The following is a 23,738-nucleotide window of genomic DNA, read 5'->3' as shown; positions in this document are numbered from 1 at the left end:
AATAATAGGAAATGACATATTATGAAATAGACATATAAAATTTAATCCCTTTAGTTTAAAATACATCTTCAATGATACAATTAAAAATAAGACAAAATCAACTTCACAAAACAAAATATAAAAGTTATGTGACCCATATCCCATACCTTATCTTAGAAAACCAGTAACTTAGTTCACATACTTCATTAGAATATTCTAACCTAAGAATGTCACTATCAATCCTACTTATATAAATGACCTATTCTAGTTCCCTGAACCTAAAGATACCCGTGATTTTTATTTGTTATAAAATTACATTTTTTAGTATTTTAATATATTTAAACATGTATACAAAATGTTCCCCTGCCATGGTAATATAGTCTTCTAAATTTGTGAATGCTTTCTAGAATTGTTAACATCAAAGATAAAGCTTGAAGGCTCTGAACATGATAAAATGACCATTTCTTACAACAGGAAGATTAGGAAGAACTCCGTTTTGAGTTGTATCACTTGGTGCACAATCATTACAATGTGTATGTTGTAATTACTGTGTGCTCACTCTATGTAGGTGCCTCTGACTGACACCAGCATATACAACAGACATGAATTACAGCAGTGCTGTCCTTTTTCTTCATTGGTTAAACAGTGCAGAAATCCAAATGATAACATTCTCCATAGCAAACAGAATGTGTCATTTGAGGTTTTGCTATGCTATGGAATGATTGCTTGTGTTTGGGAAAACACAACAGAAAACAGGTTTTTAGTGGGTTCCACTAAGCAAGGAATTCTATCCAGTTGGTATACATTATCAAAAATAACTTAACCTTTTGTCTAGAGAAACTCTTTAAGGCAGATCTTACTGCATATCCTCACTGTATGTACACAAGACACCGTATTTATATATTATATATCTATATAAGACATGTATGTACACATTTACAGACACAGACCTTCAAATATATATTGCACTTATATACAATGCAGCTTTATCTTAACTGATTTCCTACTGTAACCCATGTAAATTCTTCATACGAAAGGCAGCTGATATGTCCAAGAAAGTTGCAAAGGAAGATTTCGGTAACATGCCCTATTTTAGTAAACATTTATTGGAGGGTGAGAGGCTAAGGGAGAAAGCACTCAGCCCTTTACCCCTCAGGCGCGCCCAGGGACCTGGGGCAGTGGAGTTACGCGGAGTCCAGGCGAGGGCGCCCCGTCCTCAGAGCCAAGCCTGCTGCTTTCCTGACTTCCACCAGCGAGCGGGCCCACCAATAGTGCAGGGACAAGGCAGCTATCCCAGTATTTTGATAAATAATGTAGCAGATATCCTAAAGGTTCTCAGAAGCTCTGTTAAATCCTGGAACAAATTCTTCACTTTTAATCCTAAATATATCAGAAAATTCAAACAGTGGTATAAGGATTTCTCTGTCATCTGAAAAACGCCAATGCAATAAATTAAACGCTATCTCCAAGCCAAAGGCAGCTCCAACTCCAACTCGAAAGGAATCCCTTCCCTTGTCACCGCCTGTGTTTACGAGGTTGCTGACTGGGGAGCCGGGGCTCGCCGAGCCGTAAGATCTAGTGACACCTTCATTGATCGCATGGGGGCTGCGGGCCCTCCGGCTCTAGATCTCAGTCAGGGTGAGCTTGTACGACCCCCCCACTTCTTCGATCTGCAGCTGGAAGGTGTCTTCATTGGAGTAATGCTTCACGATGTTGTCATCCATGTTCACCAGGATCCTGGAAGACAGACAGACAAACGACTTCGTTCCCGCCCCTCTGGACTCACACCTAGATCCAACATTAGCTCTGCCACTTACCAGCTAGGACATAGGAAGCAAATATTTAAACCTCCCTAAGCCTCTACTTCCTCATCTATAAAATGGGGACAATAATAGTGCCCCCCTTATAAGATTGAGAAAAATTAAATAAGGAGGGAACTGAGTACAAGCACTTGTATCACAGCAAAATACCAAAAATACTAGCTTATGTATTATTACATCTGGCATGCAGTAGTCCTTTATAAATGGTACTTATTATAATACAACAAAATAAATCCATACAAGGAATATTTCACTGGTCCTGCTTTGGAAAGCAACTGAATAAAGTTAATTACATGACCTGAAGCCCCATTTCCCTGACAAATTATCTTCTCTGGTAAGTTATCCCCAAAGTTTGTTTTTTTTTGTTTGTTTGTTTTTTTGAGACAGAGTCTCACTCTGTTGCCCAGGCTAGAGTGAGTGCCGTGGCGTCAGCCTAGCTCACAGCAACCTCAAACTCCTGGGCTCAAGCAATCCTACTGCCTCAGCCTCCCGAGTAGCTGGGACTACAGGCATACTCCACCATACCCGGCTAATTTTTTTCTATATATATTAGTTAGCCAATTAATTTCTTTCTATTTATAGTAGAGACGGGGTCTCACTCTTGCTCAGGCTGGTTTTTTTTTTTTTTTTGAGACAGAGTCTCGCTTTGTTGCCCAGGCTAGAGTGAGTGCCGTGGCATCAGCCTAGCTCACAGCAACCTCAGACTCCTGGGCTCGAGTGATCCTTCTGCCTCAGCCTCCCGGGTAGCTGGGACTACAGGCATGCGCCACCATGCCCGGCTAATTTTTTATATATATATCAGTTGGCCAATTAATTTCTTTCTATTTATAGTAAAGACGGGGTCTTGCTCTTGCTCAGGCTGGTTTTGAACTCCTGACCTTGAGCAATCCGCCCGCCTCGGCCTCCCAAGAGCTAGGATTACAGGCGTGAGCCACAGCGCCCGGCCCTCAGGCTGGTTTTGAACTCCTGACCTCGAGCAATCCACCTGCCTTGGCCTCCCAGAGTGCTAGGATTACAGGCGTGAGCCACCGTGCCCGGCCTATCCCCCAAATGTGAATGAACTACTATTAAGTTCAACTCTTTCAACTAGACCTATCTAGAAAATTCCAGTTAGAATTTGTTTTAGAATTAAGCCAAAAATTTTTATGCTATCCCCTGCTTATCCATGCCAAACAGCATAGACAAGTAAAATATTTGGACAAAGAAGCAACATTATACAACTTGAAACTACGGCCCAGGGCAGGACGGCAGAGCAGAAAGCACAAAGGCTTCAGGGCAGGCAAGGCTGAACCTGAATCCCGGCTCCACCTTGTAACAGGCTGCGCAACCTTGGGTGAGCCTCTCCCGCCCTCTGGGCCTCAGCTGCCTCGTCTGCAAACCAGTACTGAGGGCGCAGTGAGCCCCTCGGACAGATGACATGAAAACTCAGCGAGGCAACTCGGGAAGTGCCTGGTGCGGTGCTGGCTCACGCCGGGGCTCACTGTGGGGGTGTGATTACGGCTGTCCCCAGCGTGCTTCGTCCCCGAGCACGGAGCCGCTCACTGCCGCCACGCACCGGACAGCGAATAAAAACTTCACTTGGGACACAATCCAGAAGATCTCTTTGAAGGCAGATCAATTCTATCTAAATAATTTATAAGAAAAACCCCATGCTAGCATGTTTCTACGGCTGCTTCTGGACTGGGCACCGTGGACGTGTGCGGCCGGCGCCGGGGGCCAAACTGGCACCGGGGGTGTCGGGGCTTCAGAGTCGCTGCTCACCCCTTTTTACACTTCTTGAATATTTTCCCGATCTTGTCATGCGGAACGTCATATTTGTCTGAGATCTGAAAGAGCAAATAAAAAAACTAAAAATGCTGTTTTCATGGCTTTCAAAAGCAAACAATCTTTTTATATATGTTTAATACATGTACAATTATTATTTATATACATAAATAATTATATACAGAGAGTGTCACTTTCTATTTTTAAAAAATGCACACACAAAGACACGGGAAAGACCCACGAGTGTCCCTCAAGGGCCCTCGGCCTCCCCTCCGGACCAGGGCCTGCGAGCGGCCACGACGCGGTGATGTCACTCCCATGCAAACTCTGACGTCTTCTTTTCAGGGCACGGAGGTGATTTTTAAAGAGAATGGGCGGATGACTCCAAGGACAAACAGTCTAGATCAAATACTTTATTTGGGATTGTCCAGCCACTCTCGAGGTAAAGTCACTGTCTCACCTCACCCTGTGGAGTGAGGTTCAAGGCAGTGCTGAGAACTGGGCCTCGGCAGACTAAGCCTCAGGTCCCTGCCGATCTTTTAAAAACGTGCATTTCAGACCAACTCGCAGCTCTGTGCTCCTACCAAGCAAGCCCTTTTTATTCGTATCACTGGATGATAACTTTGCATATAATGCAGCGATTCTCCCTCTTTTTCACACTCTCCTCTCTCCCCATAATCAAGAGTTTCATACCTTGTAAGAAATGACAAAGGGTCGCCAAGAGACCAGATAAAGAGAAACTGGAGAGGTGAGCTGGTGTGAGCAGGGGGGCGCCTGGGGCTCCAGGCCCCCCAGAGATGCGCAGTGGCTCCCAAACCCACACCCCTCATCCCGCTCCCTTCTTCACTACCCTTGGCAGTACTTGAAAAACGATGTCTTAATTTTTGTGCTTACTTTATGTTCTCTGTCTTCCCAACTGGGAGGCGGACTCCACCCAGCACCCTGTCCCTTACTCTTGTGAGTCCAGAGCCTACAAAAGTGCCTGGTACACAGCAAGCCCTGAATCAAGTTTTGTTAAATGAATCTAACACACCATGGTTGTCAGGGGCCAGGGAGACACATTTCCAGCCTGGTTATGCACACACTTCGAACTCAAAGATTTTTTTTTTTGAGACAGAGTCTTGCTCTGTTGCCCGGCCTAGAGTGTGTGGCATTAGCCTAGCTCACAGCAACCTCAAACTCCTGGGCTCAAGCGATCCTCTTGCCTTAGCCTCCAGAGTAGCTGGAACTAGAGGCACAGCCCACCATACCCGACTAATTTTCCTATTTTTAGGAGAGATGGGGTCTTGCTCTTGCTCAGGCTGATCTCAAACTCCTGAGCTCAAGCAATTCTCCCACCTTAGCCTCTCAGGATTACAGGTGTGAGCCACAGCATCTGCCTGGTGGCTTAAACATCTCTATGGTCTCCAGGGGACTGAGGTCAGTAAACATCAGGCTATGGTGCCGATTACTTGAATTCTACCATAGGGCAAAGCCAAGATGGGGAGCCACGCAGTGTCCTTCCCGGTCACCTCGCTCACTGGTATCCTAAAAGGGAATATGGGATCATTCACTCCAGCCCTGTGCTGACATCCTGTAGGAAGGATTTATGGCCATCACTGGTTACACCCCTAAATTTTCTCAAAGATGCTCTGGGTAAGGTTTTGACACCAGTTCAGTAATTCCCTAAGATCAGGAGTTTCAAAGGCAGACTGAGGAGCTACTATTTTTATGTACGAAGTTTTCAAGATTTTATTTGATTAAACATAACTTTTGTTAAGTTCTAAATGGTTTGCTAAATGGCACTCTCCCTTTAAGCAAGTATATAAAATTAAACTATTTCAGAGGCCATCAAGAATCCATTCAATGCAGCGGAACAGACAGGACTGAGTGGCAATGATTCCAGCGAAGATACGACAGAATGTGGACCTGCTGAAATTTGTTCCAGTGGAATCCTATTTTCGTTTTTAAAGGGGATTACAGAGATGATTCTACTTACAGCTTCCATCAAGCCCTTCAAAGACGGGGTCTTAAGCATGAGGGCATCAAAAACTTCTTCTGACTCCTTTCGAACGTAGAGCAGCACTAATCAACCCCCAGCCAGGAAGGAAGAAGTGAAAAAAGAAAAATAGGATGCAGTTAATTCACATGAGCAAAATAGGAAAACAGATCTTGGGTACTGGTTAAAATAAAAAACATTCACATCAAGGACGACAAGCACGAGCCAATATAAAAGTTGTCCTAAGGAACACATGTTCCAGCTTCTCTCAGCTCTGCTGTACGCCCAGTTCAAGGTAGATGTTGGTCCGATGGAAGACATCTCAAAAAGTGAAACTGGGCAAGATGCCTTTGAGCAGTTCATGCTTTTGACAGACTCAGAACCCACTAAGAAATGTAAACCAACGCACCTCTCTTTGGTTCTTCTACCCGGGTCAGCTTAGCAGAAGGCGGGACAGCAAAGTCATCTTCCGTGCCATATGGCCCCCTTTTCAAGGCGGAGCTGCAGGCAGTCCAAAACACACCGTGAGGGACATTTTAGGGCACACCACTGGATTTTAGGTTTGAAATGACTTTCATTCTTTATCTGGTCCAGCTTCCTGATTTGTGGATGAAAAACCTGAGGCCTGAGGAAAGACACTGACTGCACCGGGGCTCCTGGACATTAGCCTGGGCCACACGCAGGCTACCTGCCATCTGCCGCCTGCCACCTGCCACCTGCCACACTCCCATGCCTCTTTTCAGGAAAAATGTTATGGAGGAAGTAGGCTCTGAGACAACCTCGCATGGGTGGTGCTAAAGGAGAGGGCATTTCCCACACTGAGAGGCGTGAGCAGAAACGCCAGGGCTGGCTGAGACAGAACGTCCCACAGGAAGACAGATATGGAAGGGGAGGCTGGCTCTACTGCTGCCACCTCGAAGGTTCAGCTCTCAGGAAGAACAGACTGTATGTCACAGCTAAGAGGGACTCTGACAGCTTGGTGAGACAGAATGCTGTGCCTAGAGCGTGTGGCAAGACTGGAGGGACTCCAGACCTACGAGCAGAATAACCAGTTGTAGGACTCTGGTGACAAGCATAAGGTTCTAAAGGTCCAAAACACAGAAGCGTCGGTGGGAACAAAAGGGGAGTGTGAGCGGAGGAACGACCGGGCAGAGCTCAGCTCTGAGCACCTGCCGAGGAGGGTCCGCTAGAGGGGGTCAGGGGTCAGGAAGCTACAGGAGAGTCAGTCTCGGAAGATGAAGGAGGGACGCTGGGTCCTGAGCAGAACGATCCCTTCAGGGACGGGTGCTCCGTTCACCCCAGTTCCTAGCACGTGACAGGCACCAGCGGAAGTGCCTGTCGGACTCACGTCTGAAACACTAAGAACTATCGAGGCGGCAGGGCCTGGCCTTCAGAGAGAAGCACAGTCGGAAACACGCCTGGGTGAGTGTCCCCAAAATGACAGTTCGAGTCTCGGGAATGGATCATGATGAGGGAAGAGGGGAACGAGGGACAAACACTCCTCAAACCTGTGCGCTTTCCTGAGGATGGGTCGGTGTCCAGAGAAAAGGGAGATTTAAAAACCAAAGACTCTTCCCTTCTGGGAAAACTCAGTCCTGGCGCCACCAGGAAGGACAGGCAAGGTGGGGTTGAGCAGGCTGGCGTGGGGAGCCTGGCAGGCGTGTCAGTGGTGCCACCCGGCAGGGAAGGCAGAGCCCACACTTCCGGATCTAAAGGCCATTCTCCACCAAAGGGAGCAGGGTTCCCTGGGGAAGAGGCCGATCCTGGGCCTGGAAAAGGGGAATACCAGTGCGGAGCATAAGGACGTGCTCCAAGCAGGAGGGCCAGGTCAGAGGGGGCCAGGAGCCAGCCGGAACGGCTCCACTGACCAATTCTGGGACAATCAGAGCATCACAGCACATGACAGTGATGGATCACAACCTGCTGAATAAAACAGGAGACTCTGAGTCCATACTGATATAAATAAATTAATGAATCGATTGGAAGCCTGAAGGGGAATGAGATATTTACAAAGCTATGCTGCCCCTCCCCTGACAACACTCATCACACAAGGAGAAAGAGCAACTTCCGGTGGAGAAGCCGGCAGACACCATCTCAACCAAGCGACCAAAGTGAACACCATGCGTAAGGGGACAGACTGACAGGCTGCACTGAGAACACGGCATTGCTGCTACGACACCCGCCAGATGCAGCACCTCAGTCTAATCACGAGAAAACGACAGACCCAAACTGACGGACAGTCTGCACACACCTGGTCTGTAATCTTCAGAAGTAATGGTCGGAAAAGTCAAGAAAAGGCTGAGATTGCAGACGATGAAAAAGACCTGACAACTAACCACAACGTGGGATTCTGAGCAGGATCCTTTTTTGCTATAAAGAGTATTATTGGAGCAACTGGCAAAACTTGAAAGAGGTCTGAGGCCCACACGGTATGGACGCATTGATGCCAATACCCTGATTTGACTGTGACACAGAAGGACATCCCTGTCTGCAGGAAACACCCAAGTATGCAGGAGTGGGAGCTCACTGGGCTGGCAACTCAATGGCTCAGTAAAAGCAAGTTCTTCGTTCTGTACCTGCGGTTTTTCCATAAGTTTCAGATTGTTTCAAAATCAAATACATTTACTGAAACAAAATACAACATAAATCTTACCCTTCACCCTCCAATTCCTCCGAGGCAATGGGAAGGACCTAAGACCAAAGAAATAGATGCTTTTCAATTATATGCTCAAAATGTTTGCCCTTAAGTAAATTACTCCTAAAATACAAATAATTTTGAATTTGACCGATCTGATACAAAATCCTTTAGTCTTACATTTTCAATAACCAGATTCTTACAGATAATCTGAACTCCTCTAACCCTGCGGTTGGGCCAAATTGGGCCTGAAGCCTGTTTGTATAAAGAGTCTTTACTGAAGCGAAGCCGCGCGCATTCCCGTGCACGCTGTCTGTAGCTGCTGTGGCACTGGAGCAGCAGAGCCCAGCAGCACCGCAGAGACTGCGCAGTCCGCAAAGCCTAAAATACCCACTGCCTGGCCCTTACGGAACCGGTGTGCCAGCCCTGCCCGCCCCCGGGGCTTCCCATTAGAAGCTAGCACACTGGCAATGACTTCCCAGCAACTGTCAACGACCATTAGTCCTTACGAATCTGTCTGCAAAGCGCACGGAAGACTGTCTTTTTCATGTTTGGTTGAGTTCAGCATAAAACGCATCCTCCACTCTACCGAAGTTCCTATCTCTCACAAGCTTTTGCCGCAAATGGGGTGTGACTATTTTTTAACTTTAGCTTTAGTTGCCAAGACATGGCTGTATACCCACGGCTGTATGCACATAGTTGTATGTACACACAGTTGTATCCACATGGCTATACACACACAGGGCTGTATGCACACGGCTGTATGTACACACAGTTGTATACACATGGCTGTACACACACAGTGCTGTATACACATGGCTATGTACACACAGGGCTGTATACACATGGCTATGTATACACAGTTGTATACACGTGGCTGTATACACACGGCTGCATACACACGCCAACGACGACTGAGTGGAGCCAGGAGAGAGCCTTCCGATGCTCTGCGTGCCATCAAGGCTCCCTACCCAGGCATTCCCCCACCTAAACGCACAAGAGTGTAGATGCAAGCTCCAAATTATGTTACTATTCTAGAATCTTTTAAATGAGCTAGGATATAAATGAACGAATACAGGCAGAACTAAGCTGGCAGGTCTGTCCTGCACCTGCAAGTGGACAATGCTCACTTAACGTACTTCACTGCACGGGCGTTACGTTACCCCAGCTGAATACTCCGAGGAGCTAACTGCTCGAACCTCACCACGCTGGCTTCAAACTCACTACGCTGGCTTCAAACCTCACTACGCTGGCTTCAAACCTCACCACGCTGGCTTCGTTACCCTGCTGTGCCTTGCTTCCCGGCACCCTCCCTGGGGTGCTGGTCACCTACATGAGCGCCCCGCTGCAGGCCGGCAAAGTGCACGTCAGGGATGAAGAGGACAGGCTGAGTGTCGAGATCAATGAAGGGCTTGAACACCGTGATGTCCATGCGCTTGTGAGAGGGAAGCAGCGGCACTTTAACGTCCGAAACTGGAAGAAAAGAGCGAGCCAGGGTCAGCAGATCATCCAGGACTGGGTGCAGGCCACAGAGCATTTGCCTCAGCGTGTAAGAAATTTAAATTGCAGCCGTTTGCAAGACACAGGTCGTGTCGCTGGACTAGGAGAAAAATCACAGTTTAATTTTTTTCCCCAGAGACAGTGTCTGTGTTGCCCAGGCTGGTCTTCAACTCCTGCCTCAAGTGACCTCTCACCTCAGCCTCCCGAGTGGCTGGGATCACAGACGTGAGCCACCACACCCGGATTAAAAATCACAGTTTATGTGAAGGAGTTTGTTGTGTGTATTTCCACTAAAATAAACTGAAGGTTGTATCAAAAATCAAAAAAGAAAAGATATCTTTAAACACACACAGACACACAGAAGATATGTGACAGAGACAAACCATATTTAGTTTTCATTGGAAAGGCTACAATTTATAATGGCACGAACAAAACTTTGAAGTAATTTTACCTCAGGGGTCCTCATTAAATAATTTACATTTTACCAGTAATGTACCTTTTTGACTTCAGAACATACCAAAAACTCAACACGGAGGTTAAGCGTAAACAGGTCTGCCTAATTTTTAATTTATTAAATTATAGACTCCATCTGCCCCCACAGTCTGGCCCTGAAGTACTCGGTAATGAGGTTTCCTCCTTGGTCAGCTGCCCCCTGAAGCGACACTGGGAGTTGGCCCTTTGGTGCCGGGGGAGCCCTGCCCAGTGAGCTCAGACGTCTGCTCGCAGAACCGCCAGCAGCCCGCGTGCCAAAGGTGAAACCCTACAGGCGCAGAGCAATATTTTGTCTCCTTTAGGTATAGGATCTTGTGAATATGAATACTGGTCACATTAAAGAAAAAAGAAAAGCTTTCCTGGTAAAATGTCTAAACAGAAGCCCCACAGGTCCCGCAAATGTCAGGACATTGCTCCGTACGTGAGAAAATGATACGCATTTGGAATTGAGACATCGTGAATTCTAAAGGCCATTATCACTATTTTTAAAAGTCTAGACAAGTCTCAATTTTAACAGGTTTTAATGTTTCACGTGGAACGTGTGCTATTTTTCAGGGCTGGAACTAACAGCCTGAACTAGAACCAACAGCCAAAAAAGCTGAGCTCTGGAAACCCCAAGGACCCTTCCAGCAGCTCCCCAGGAAAGCCACCGGGTTCAGCCATTCATCTGCCTGTCTGAGGAAGGACGCGGTGCCACCACTGCAGGGCGGCGAAACCGCCCACGCCTATCTGCCGCCCGCACGCTGCGGCCGCTGTGTGAACAGAAGGGTCTGAGCCGGGCGGGAACTGTTCTACTTACAGGCGATCCCCTGGGAGCTGGGGGCAGTGCACTTGCCTTTTCTCTTGCTCTGCTTTCGCTCTTCATCCCGGATTTTCCGCTCGGCTCCCTGTAGGTGGAGAGAAGGCAAGATATGCTTCTGTTTATCTGATCCTCTTTAAAAAGGTAACTCTTACCCTGACCGATGCAGGGAAATCTCTCTTCTCTGGCAATGTAGCTCCATCACTTACTATTAATATATTCACGGGGCTTATCATAGTAGTTTCCTCTAAAAAGCCTATTCTTAACAAATAATTGAATTATATGAAATCACAGGGAAAAACATTTCTTTGAAAACAAATAGAGCAAAATTCCTTTCCTTAACGAACATGGCCAGGTCAAATAAAAAGCTGAGAAAACCTGCTGATGTTCCTACAGTGCCTACAGACATGAGGGCCTTTCCCCTTGTCTAGCAAGAAAAGAAAAAGAAAGAACAGGCCGGGCGCGGTGGCTCACGCCTCTAATCCTAGCACGCTGGGAGGCCGAGGCGGGCGGATTGCTCGAGGTCAGGAGTTCGAAACGAGCCTGAGCAAGAGTGAGACCCCATCTCTACTAAAAATAGAAAGAATTAATTGGCCAACTAATATATATAGAAAAAATTAGCTGGGCATGATGGCGCATGCCTGTAGTCCCAGCTACTCAGGAGGCTGAGGCAGGAGGATCGCTTGAGCCCAGGAGTTTGAGGTTGCTGTGAGCTTGGCTGATGCCACGGCACTCTAGCCTAGGCAACAGAGTGAGACTGTCTCAAAATAAAAAAATAAAAAAAAAGAAAGAAAAAAACACAAGTCGACTGTGCTTCTGGGTCTCCTCTATGGCAATGCTACTGAAGGCGTGGTTCTGTGCTAAGGGACGGATGTGACTAACTGAAATTCACACCAGAAAGGGCGTCACTGGAAATCTGCCATGATCACTTGAAAGAGGAAAAGTGTACTCGGAGTCCTATAAACAGGACACCTCCGTACCAGGTAAACCAACTGTGCGAAGAGTGACAGTGTCGTTCAACTGAACCCACAACAATTTAAGAAAGAACCATATTGGTAATAAACATGGCCAAAAAATCAAGCAATTAAGTAAACTAAAAAACCTAACATTTAACCATTTTGCTCGACTTACTGCCATTGATGTCTGGGTGGCACAGACTCCTTTACAAAGTCATCCAGGTAAGTTTGAACTGGAAGCTTATTTTTCTGTTAAATAAATTTTCTGACAGCAAAGAGAGGCAGTGACAATCAGCCACTGATCTTGGCAGTATTATATACTAAGGACCGTGTTTCAAAACACAGAATACAAAACCACCTACTGCCTTTTATAAAAGGCTAATACACTGATATATCATCAGTAAACATACAATCTACTTACAAAAACTGCTATGTAATATTGACACAAACATTACCTTCCTGAGATAGAAAAGCAGGTAAATATCCCAATCTCCTAGCCATTACTATACGGACTTGGTCTCTATCTCTCCCAGTCCCTTCTAACAGTCTGATAAATCCATTTTGATGAGAAACTACGGTAGTTTTCCAAAATAGGACATTCCCTCCTTATTTTTTTGCTGTGTCGATAAAGAATAAGAAACTCTCTTGCTTCAACCCGACACAGAGTAGCATAGATTTATCTTCCACTCTGAAACAACAACAAAAACCAAACAAAAATGCATGAAACAAGGACTGCGAAGGCCCTGGCAGCAGGCAACAAAGAACAGCGACCCCGTGACGGGAGCCACCGAGGCGAGCCCGTCAGCGCCGCCAGCTTACCCGCCAGAGCACCCAGGCTGTGGCCCGGGAGGGGAGTCTGGGTGGTCTCTCAGCCCAGGTCCCCTGGGTGGAGGAGACAGAGCTGAAAGTCCAGAGTGACCAAGGCAGCAGGACAAAGTACCAAGGAGGAAAGGAATCCAAGAGACTTCGGAGGGTCCCCCCGACCCGAGTACTCTGCAGAATACTGACAGGCACACAGGTGGGAGGAAATTACCCAATACTGGGAGACTGGAAGGGATGGGATGAGATTAGGGGTTGGGATAGGGGGGTGAACATCTGAAAAGATTAGAGAAACAGTGTTTGAAACTCACACGGGGCCAAAAACAGTACCTGTTCCCAGATTGGAAAAACTTATAATTCACAGGCTATAGAACACTCTGGATAGAACACTTGGATAGAACACTCAAGAAAATCTTGCACAGGAGTGCAGAATAATTAGCCTTACACTGAGCATGGCTTCTGACCCACCTATCAAATCACAGAAAAAAGATCTGAAAGGATCAGACAGTTTCTAAGTTGTCTGAGCACTCTGGGAGGCTGAGGCAGGAGGTTCGCTTGAGCTCATGAGTTTGAGACCAGCCTGAGCAAGAGTGAGACCCCATCTCTATTAAAAATAGAAAAATTAGCTGGATGTATTGGTGAGCACCTGTAGTCCCAGCTACTCGGGAGGCTGAGGCAGGAAGATCGCTTGAGCCCAGGAGTTGGAGGTTGCAGTGAGCTATCATGATGCCATGACCCTCTACCTGGGGTGAAAGAGTTGACTCTGTCTCAAAAAGAAAAAAAAAAGGAAATGAAATCCCCTTTTTGCTCCCATTTCATAAAAAAGAAAAGAGGAAAAAAAAACCCAGTTTCTAAGTAACTTGACTAGCTCTCTGAACAAAGTTCAAGAAGATTCATGGGAATACAAAAATGTCCAGTATCCAGCAATCAGAGAAGCAGGAAAATACAGCTGTCTGTAACAAGGGAGACAAACCACTGAAAATACCCCCAAACTGACACAGATGTTAGACAAGGTCATTAAAACGGTTATTATAACTATATTCCGTATGTTCGAAAAGCTAGTGAAAAAAACTAAGCATGCTAAGTAGAGCTATGAAAGATATAAAGCATCCAATTTGAACTTCAGAGATGAAAACTACAACATCTGAGGTGAACAAGATACTGGATGAGGTTAACAGCAGGTTAGCCTCGGTGAAAGGAAAGACTGGTGAACTTTAGGACATGACAATGGAACTATCCAGAATGAGGCAGAGTAAAAGCAATTTAAAAAAAACGAGAGCAGCATCAGTGAGCTCCGGACTACTTCAAACACCTCATATATGTGTAACTGGGGTCCCCAGAGAAGGCGGAAGGAAAAAACATATAAGAAATAATAGGTGAAATTTTTCCAAATTTGATGAAAACTATCTATAAACCCACAGATTCTCAACAAATTCAAGCAGCTCACCAAACTCCAAATATAAGAAACATGAAGAGACATGATAATCAAAGTGCACAAAACTAGTGAAAAAAAGGAAATCTTTAAAGTAGTCAGAAAAAAAAAGACATGTGAGGTACAGAAGAACCAAGAGAGGACGACAGCAGACTTCCTGGAGAAAGCGTGTCAGCTGGGAGACGGTGGAACTCACCTTCCGGGTGCTAAAGGAAAAGAAGTCAGCCTAGAATTTTATACCCGGCAGAAGGAGCTTTCAAAATAGATGGTGACATAAAGAATTTTCAGACATACACAAGCTGAAAGAATTCATCACCAGTAGGCACACTCTACAAAAAAATATTAAGGGAAGTCCATGACATTATGGAGAAGCACTGAAATGCAAGCTGTTCTGACTCTCTCAGTCAACAACTAGAGACTGATCTCGGGCAATCAGATCAGGCAGGGGTGGTCCCAAAGCATTAATGCGTAACATCTGCTTCCAGTAACAGCTGTGATGAACATTACTCTGATGAAGAAAAAAAAAACCTTCCTGTGGGAAATAAGTGTCAATGAAATTCCTTCTCTATGAGGATGGACTAGGGCTATATACACAAGCTCACAGAACGAGGAGCTGCCAAATTTCCATTGGTTACAGATCCAATTTCTGCTCCTGTTTTCTCTGAAAAAGTGCTGCTGTTTCTGCAATAAAAGAATATTCCATTTACCACACTAATTAAGGAACTCATAATAAAGTGCTGATACAACTTTCTCTTCAGGAGAGAAAAATCATGTGAGTACCTCTGAAGGACACCAAAAGATGTTTTAATTTTGGTTTCCTACTGTAAACCTAGACCAGATAAAATAAAATAGAAGGTGAGGGTTTCAAGGGCCAGCAGAGGGTAGTGAATTAATTGACAGGCACCGAACAACAGGTGAGTCAAATCTCAGAAAGGACAGAATCAAGGAAGCAGGTGGGATATTCCAGAGAAGAGGCAGTGGGGACAAACCTAGGATGGACGCAGCAGTGACAATCATAAATTGAGGACAGAAAAGGCATAACCAGATGCACAAGAGTCAGGAGTGGGTGTCAGGTCATGTGGGGTTCATGTGGGTCAGAAGTTCAAGGACTTTGAAAATTAATTACATACAGCACATATATAATATTTTCTTCTCATGTAGGATTTTATATCACCCCGTAATAACTGAGATTAAAAACCTGGGATGAAAACCTGGTGTATAATTTCAGCTTAAGTGCCCTGCACTTACACAGCACTCATTACCACTTCTATATGCCAGAAGGGCAGAATACGAGAGATCAGATCAACAACTTTCATCTCCATGGAGATCTCTAGAATTACATACCAAGGGAGGCGGGGAAAAAATAATGAATATTTTAAGGGTCTCATGAAGAAAGCCACAACCCATGAAGGCTGAGGCTATTGCGTATTTACTGACTTGGGCCACACGAAGCACCACTAGAGGCAGACGCCTCTTTTTCTAACCATGGCTTTGTGTGATGTTCTTTTACCAACTTTGTAGCGCTTACACTCAAGTAATGAGAAAACGATGACTGACTCTGGCCTGCACATTTGACAGGCTATCCAAAACCTCAGACACCATGTTCCTATTATGTACGATCTAAATGAACACAGAAGGGCAGGCAAGCAGTGACTACCAGGATATGAAATCACGTGATGTCCCGAACACATTCAATTTTGCAACTTGGAAGAAAGGCATTCTGCTTCACAGCATACACTAGCACGTGGTTTTAAAGTACTCACATAGCAAAAAGAAGTGGTTTCTAAACTTTGTGCAACCACTGATTGCTTGGGTAACTTTGGACAATTCATGAAACCCTTCCTAGGTTTTATTTTCTCAACCAGCTACTAATATTGGAGGCTCCCTCGAAAAGTCTTAATACTAAAACCACATTTGTTTGAGAGCATGAATCAATACTGTTCCTTCCCTTCAAAACTGGTCATACAATTTTACCATCTGATATGGAAAACTCCAGCTCACACTAAGTCGTGCTGACGTCCTCCGACACAGCAGCATTCAAAGTGCGACCTGTCGGCCAGTATCAGCTCACCACTGTTAAGGTCTGGGGACGGATACGTCTGAAACTAAGCAAGCATCTGGAAAGCAGTTAGATACAATAATTTTGTATCTACTGAGTCAAAATAACAGGCCAGGTGTGGTGGCTCATGCTTGTTATCCTAGGACTCTGGGAGGCCAAAGCTGGGGGACTGCTTGAGGTCAGGAGTTCGAGACCAGCCTGAGCAAGAGCGAGACTTCCCCGTCTCTACTAAAAATAGAAAAATTAGCCAGGCGAGGTGGCGTGTGCCTGTAATCCCAGGAGTGTGAAGTTGCAGTGGGCTGTGATCACACCATTGCACTCTAGCCCGGACAACAGAGAGAGGGAGAGACCCTGTCACAAAATAAACAAATAAATAAATATTTAAAAATAAATCTTTGGGGCTTGTAGTCTGTATGACTTTATGTACCATTTTGCTTTTCTAGCAATTCATCTGAATTTTCATTGTGTTTTACAGAAATTCATGACAGATTAGAAATAAAAAAATATGGTCTTTCACCACTGATAACTGGAGAGGTCCCTAAGAGCTGACGGAACTGAACACGAGGAAAGTCCTCGATGCAGGAACTGCCCTCTGGTAAGAGCCTAGGGACAGCGCCATCTCAGATGCAGGGCCCCGCGGCTGGGCCCTGCGGGCGGCGCCGGCACCCGCGGCAAGCTGAGCGCGCTCACACTTGATGTCGCAGCCGTCTGATGAAAACCAGACATTTCCGTAGCATTCAAAAAGTAAGCTTAGGAATTCTAAAGAATGCCAAGGAAAATTATTATAAAGACATGGCAGTTTTTTAGAAACAGTAGACGTGAAAAAGATTTTTTAAATTGAACTAATAAAACCTTAATTTCTCCCTAGATTTTTAGAAAAAGAACCCAGACATTCAATAGTTTCTCTTCAGGTCTTCTTTTGCCTGGAAGGAGGAACGCAGCAGCAAGGGACGAGCTCTGACTCAGGGCGCCCCTGCCCCTGCCCCTGCCAGCGGTGGCCCATCGCGTGGGGGCTCCAGCGATGCCCAGCTCCTGACGGGAGCCTGGGGACAGGTCGCTCCAAGGCAGCAGGGAGTAAGGCTGCTGCTCGGCTGGCTCGGCGACAGGGGGACCGTCCCAGATCATCCCCATGAGCCCAAGGTAATCACAGGGGTCCGTCAACACAGAGGAGCAGGCAGGAGAGTCAGAGAAGATGTCAGCACTGGGTGATGCGGCGTGAGCCTCGACCAGCCACTGTGGCTCTGAAGATGGAAGAAGCCACAAGCTAAGGACCGTGGTGGCCCCTGGAAGGTGGAGAAGGCAACGAAACGATGTCCCACGAGAGCCTCCGGAAGGAATGCAACCCTGCCCGCACCTTGATTTTAAGCCCAGAGAAACCCTGTCAGGCTTCTGACCCATAGATCGTAAGATAACAAATCTGTGCTGCTTGAAGCCACTAAGTCTGGGGTCATCAGTCAACAGCAACAGGAAACGAGTTCACCTGGCCACGTCACCAGGCACGTGGTAGGCGCTCAACAAATCCACCGAGTCTGTGTGCCTGGGAAGGCTCTTTGACCTCGGAAGGCCTGAGGCTCACGTACTGTGCTCAGGCGCTGGCCTTTGTGTGCACAGCGCAAAAGTCAGGGGGACAGCCCGCGCCCCTGACAGCAAATACGTTTCCAATTATCTAGTACCTTCTAAAAATCTTAATAAAAGGGAGAGGTTTTGTTTGTTTGTTTTAAACAGGATGAAAAGAGAAGAACTGGCTAAAAAAACCCAGTCCAATATTTTTGAGTAGGAAAAGTCAAAATCACGTTCAGTCTTAGTTCAATGGAGCATTCATGCATCCACGGCTGCTTCCCTGTTCTCAGAGATGCCTGCAGCTCCTGCCCTCAAGACAGGATGCCCTGCCCAGACTCCTGCATTGCGTGCAGCTGAGTGGGTCACGATCCTGCAACCCGCGCGCACCGGCCTTACTGCATGAGACATGCCCAGCAAAACACATTTACCAACCCTTCTAGTCTTCTAGTTAAAATGTGATTTTTTTCATGCCTATTTAATGTGTCTTTGCGAGGCTAAAACAATAATTGCAGATTTAAACTAAGCTATTTTATATTAGCAGCAGTACTTTCATATTGATGTTAAATACGAAAGAGGCCCTGGTCTTCTTCCGTGAGCAAGAGTCTCAAGCACGTCATCCCCACCATCCCTGCCCGACCTCACCTTGTCACAGAAGACCTTTATCTGGCAGTAGGCCCTGTGCACTGGCTTGTTGCTGCGGTTGTTGTAACTGTAGGTGTCAATTTGAATGTTAAGAGGCAACCCCTTCACGCCCTTCTGAGAAGAGAAATCTGTGCTCAAGCAGTTCACAGAGATGAAAACCTGCAAAGGGAACAGAAGGCTCCATAAGCAACAGGCACCAAAAGTCAATACAGCGCAGCTTGTGAAAATACTGACATTGCTAAATTACTCAAACATCTTCTATGAGAAACTTTTAAAAAGAGGCAATAAAGAGTTTACTTTGAAACTACTTTAGGTTACAGGAACAGCACTCTTTGAAGTGGAAGAACAGATAGCAACTCTGAACCTCTATTCACTTCCCCTGCCAGAATCTCTATTTAACATCAGCTGGGACAAGTTTACAAGGTGATGGCCTGACGTCATCTTCCAAAGTTACCGGCAGCATAGCTTTCTCTGCAGCTGAATCACAACTTAGTACAAACTCACTGGGAATTCACCTATGTTTATGTTGATACCACCTCTTAGGACAACCTATTATACCCTATATCCTTAATATTTTAGAGCTTACGGAATCTGTGTTCCTCTAATCCACCTTTTTATGATTACATGATTCCAATGAAGCTCTTTCTCAATCCCTGTCTATCCAGACTAAACAGTCTTAATTTTTTTGCAGTTTGTCTTTTTGATTATTGAATCATATTGGGCCCAGTCCTTAGGAAATAATTTATAGTTTACAATAATTTCAACATCTCCATTCCGAGTGGTCACCATCAGCTCAAGGGTCTTTTCATTATTTCAATACCAATTAGATTCTTATCTTTAACATGCCCAGGTTAACACTAAGATGAAAGTGGTCAGGTTTGCTAACAGGCTGAGAATTTAATGACCACAAACACTAACAAACATGCACTCCTCCTTCGAGGAAGTTCTGCATAGACGTGGCCAAGACTTCCTAGGAGAATAACCCAGGGAGGTATTGTGCTGGCGAGTCTGTTTCCACGAAAGAAAAACCCAGTTCTTTGAGCAGCAGAGAGGGTTCCACTAGCCAATCACAGGACAACGCCGGAGGGAACTGTCCACACCAGGCTTTCAGGCTGTCAACCCTGGTTTCAAAAGCCTGTTCTCTGTGTCGGTGCTCAAGCCACCAACAGTCACCCAGACTGTTCCCAGGGCGGCAGGTCTGCCCCACTGCTCGCACGTCAGCAGTCACATGTGTATCAGCGACACACTGAGCAGGCGGGAGTCTCCTCTTTCAGAGGGGAATCAGAAGATGCTGAACACTCTCCTCTCCCTATCCTGTTTATCTTCCAGTAAGTTTTCCCCAAAGTTAAAATGAATTGTCGCATGGTAAATGTGACTCTGGAAGTTGTTATTAATACTCAGAGAAGCCCAGAGTACAGCAAATTAACATGCTCTGTTTTCTTCCTGTTTTTGTCATTCTGGATTTTTTGATGTTTTTGAGCTCCCTTTCAGCTAGTTCTAGAATTTATTTCTGGTGCAACAGCACCACACAGTGGACATGACTGGAATTACAGTTTTAAAAACTAAGGCTGGCACATCTCCAAGACCCTTATGAGCAAGACAGGGATTCCTTCTAGACCGTGGGTCAGCAACTCCCTCAGGCCCAGCACCCAACAACAGGTTTACCACAAGCAGCACTGGGTGTCACTGGCCCGACTAAGATACAGATGGGGATAAGTTTTGTTATTGCAGGAGGTGATAAGAACATTAAGATGAAAGAGAAGGGAGTAAGAAGAGGAAAAATCAGAATCCCAGGGACACCAAACATTCTCAGGAAGGTATGCAAAACGCTGAAGTAGGGTTCCCAGCCTTGCTCTAGTCTAGACACTGTTTCTAAGCAGGAAAAGACCAAAACATCCTTAAAAGACTGAGGCTTTGCCCAAGTTAACAGATTTAAAAGTCATCTCAGACAGTGTCCTCATTGTCTCTGGGATGCACTTTGCACACTCATTCCTGCCTCCCGGACCTTGCGTGCTTCCTGCTCCTGGCTTCCCTGTGTGTCCAGTCAGGCCCCCACCCCCACCCCTCTGGTCCCCTCCATGTGCAAAGGCCACCCCACACGTGGTTCCCTTCACGCAGCACACAGACTGCTGGCGTCCGGGACCTCAGTGCATCAGCACCACCGCCCTGGTCTCTTCCTTTTACAGCCGAAGCCCAGAAAGATGTTTAAAGTTGTCCCGAGGTGGAAAGCAAGTGAACTGGGAGGACTCTCCCCACTTCCCACACTGCTGCCTCTCTGCCACCTGCTCGATTCCCTGGATGATCCCGGGTCCCACTACCTGGCCGGGCTGCATTTGACACGCACGGGCTTCCCTCCCTGGCGAGACTGTCGGTACTAACAGTTAGCAGGCCGGGTCTGTGCTCTGTGCTTTGTCCCTTTTGACACTCAGTACGGCGCCTTATCCTGCCTGCCATGATTTTTCTTTCCATTTAACTTATTCCCAGTAAATAAGCAAATTGCTGTAATTTTAAAAATGCCTAGACCTAAAGCCAGCCAATGAATGTGATTACCTGAACGTGTTTCTGCAGAAAGTTTTGAAAAGTTGGCAACAGTAAAGCCATGTTACGAGCCTTAAGGACATTAAAGTTGTTAAGATCCCTGAAAATGGCTGTAACAAATTTTAATTATGGGAATCATTTTCTTAAGACACAGCTAATTATAAAGCTTCACTATAACTAGTACTAAGAACTTAGTGAATTTCTAAATGTTAAGGAATTGCATGTAATTTTTTTAAAGCACTATAACAAAGAATTTCAGGCCAGGGATGTCATTGAAGAGTACTTCAAATACAAGAAACGAACAAATAAAACTTTGGCTCACCTTCCTCAAAACAAACAGAAAACTATTAATAGATGTAGATCCAGATATACAGGCAAAAGGTGGCACATGTGGATTTCAACAGCATTATAGAAAATATGTACTGTGACTTTGTATCTTTTCTTACCTACTTTAAAGAAACACTTAGTATATAATCCATAAATCCACAAATCAGAGGTAGGGAGACAGTCGACAGAACACATTTATGTTAAAAAAGAAAAGAAGAAAGTAGTCCTTGCAAACAACTGAGCACACAAAAGTAACCAAACCACCATATTTTTCATTTTACAACCAAATAGAAAAATCCACACTTTTCTGTCATTCTAGGCCACGTGGCTCAACTCCTAACTCAAAAACTGCTGCCTGGGAAAGTTAGACTTTACCTTCAACAATTCCAGGAAGCCCGACCCAAAGTGATATTCCGTTAACAAGAGGATTTCATGGTAATCCAACCCAAAAGCTAACCCTCCCCTTCTGCCCCAGTATCAAGTTTCTATTCAAAGCAAAAATAAGCAGGAGCCAAATCCCAGGATCAGCATACATACGGAGCCTACAGGAAGGCTTTACTCTCACCAGTGTTCACGGTTACGTGCAATCTCTTCCTTTTATATGTTTTGCTGTTATTTAAAAATCAATTCTTTCCAAACCTGGCAGTTTTCTAAATTTTTTTTTTTTTTTTTTTGAGACAGAGTCTCGCTTTGTTGCCCAGGCTAGAGTGAGTGCCGTGGCGTCAGCCTAGCTCACAGCAACCTCAAATTCCTGGGCTCGAGTGATCCTTCTGCCTCAGCCTCCCGGGTAGCTGGGACTACAGGCATGCGCCACCATGCCCGGCTAATTTTTTTAATATATATATCAGTTGGCCAATTAATTTCTTTCTATTTATAGTAGAGACGGGGTCTCGCTCTTGCTCAGGCTGGTTTTGAACTCCTGACCTTGAGCAATCCGCCCGCCTCGGCCTCCCAAGAGCTAGGATTACAGGCGTGAGCCACAGCGCCCGGCCCTAAATTTTTATTTAAGGAAGTTTACGGCAGTCCTAACTCGGCATTTAAAAAAATGCCACTCGCCTAGATAAATACACAAATATACCAGTAAATAGTAACAAAAATGTGGCATATGAGCACGAAGGCCAGGGACATGAGGACCATGGACGGTGGGTTGAAGACCCCAAGAAAGGAAAACAGGGGCAGTGCTCACGAGGCCTCCCACAGCAGGACCCAAGGCAAGAACACCCAAGGCCGCACAGCCAAGGGGACGAGCTGTGCTGACGGGACACAGGCGCCACGCTTGCCTCACCCAGAGGCTGCAAGGGCAGCACCGTGCCCGTGTTCTGTCCCAGCAAGAGGTCAGAGAGGTCAAGTGCTCACTAGACGCCGCTCAGGTCTGCAGATCAAAGCATCTGAGTTTGGTCCCAGCTCTGGCCTAACTAGCACTCGACCCTGGGCGACAAAAGGGTGGGTGAGTTAGATGATCTTTAGATCACTTCGATCTCCAGACGCCTACGATTATATATTTATATTGAAAGAGGATGAATCCCGTATCCTTACTCTGTTTTCTTACTGGTGATAATTTTGTGTGATACATTTACCAATCAACTTTTTACAAGTCATAGTGTTTTTAAAGTGCCATGAAAGGTTGCCATTTACAGTAGCCATAGTAACTACTTACATAAAATTAACATTCTCACACAGCACCGGCTTTCAAAGATCCCGTGCCCGCCCCCATCTCACTGAATCAGAAAATGCAGGGGAGGCTGCGGGGGTCGAGCTTTCCAGGTGGTTCTATGTGAGTTTGAGACGCTCATCTATGAAACTGTGCTTCACAGCCCTGACTGAACGAGAAATCACCTGGGAGAAGTTAGTGCCGTACCAAGGCCTTGGCCACACCTCTAGAGAATCCAATTTCATTCTAGAACCCTAGGTGGGTTCTAGACATCAGGACTGTTTTCTGGGTGATACAAGTCATCAGCCAAAATAAAACCACTGCTGTAAAGTGATTAACCTTCTATATACTCGCACACTTGGATCCATAAAAGGTCTCCTTTGGATCCAAAACTCTGAGATTATTAAAACAAGCCCCAATACATGGTTTCCTTTCTTTAAAGAGTTCAGATAGTCAACCTGTATTTATATGCATCCCATCAGGATTTTTTTTTTTTTTTTTTGAGACAGAGTCTCGCTTTCTTGCCCAGGCTAGAGTGAGTGCCGTGGCGTCAGCCTAGCTCACAGCAACCTCAAACTCCTGGACTCAAGTGATCCTCCTGTCTCAGCCTCCTGAGTAGCTGGGACTACAGGCACAAGCCACCATGCCCGGCTGATTTATATATATATATATATATATATATATATATATTAGTTGGCCAATTAATTTCTTTCTATTTTTATGGTAGAGACGGGGTCTCGCTCCTGACCTTGAGCAATCCGCCCGCCTCGGCCTTCCAGAGTGCTAG

At 45.8% G+C, this 23,738-nt stretch overlaps 1 protein-coding gene and 1 non-coding gene across 2 annotated transcripts in view; one reads left to right on the top strand and one right to left on the bottom strand.

Annotated features, from left to right (window-relative positions):
- Positions 1-36: 36 nt before the first annotated feature.
- GRHL1 (grainyhead like transcription factor 1) overlaps positions 37-23,738 on the bottom strand; it is a 51,164-nt gene continuing 27,462 nt past the window's right edge. Inside the window, exons 9-16 of the mRNA XM_076000541.1 lie at positions 18,436-18,594; positions 10,968-11,055; positions 9,510-9,649; positions 8,195-8,232; positions 5,951-6,042; positions 5,542-5,627; positions 3,561-3,625; positions 37-1,716 (exon numbers count right to left, since the gene is read on the bottom strand). Coding sequence (XP_075856656.1) covers positions 1,602-1,716; positions 3,561-3,625; positions 5,542-5,627; positions 5,951-6,042; positions 8,195-8,232; positions 9,510-9,649; positions 10,968-11,055; positions 18,436-18,594 — 783 coding nt within the window. The 3' untranslated portion in view covers positions 37-1,601. The remainder of the gene's footprint in view (positions 1,717-3,560; positions 3,626-5,541; positions 5,628-5,950; positions 6,043-8,194; positions 8,233-9,509; positions 9,650-10,967; positions 11,056-18,435; positions 18,595-23,738) is intronic.
- LOC142870370 (small nucleolar RNA SNORA33) lies at positions 20,962-21,091 on the top strand. Its single transcript, XR_012918778.1, has one exon. It is a non-coding gene; the product is annotated as a small nucleolar RNA SNORA33 (small nucleolar RNA).

This window comes from Microcebus murinus, chromosome 3 (assembly GCF_040939455.1).
Source record: "Microcebus murinus isolate Inina chromosome 3, M.murinus_Inina_mat1.0, whole genome shotgun sequence".
NCBI classification, from domain to species: Eukaryota; Metazoa; Chordata; class Mammalia; order Primates; family Cheirogaleidae; genus Microcebus; species Microcebus murinus.
The sequence above is the reverse complement of the archived record's forward strand: the minus strand, read 5'-3'. Positions and strand labels throughout refer to the sequence as shown.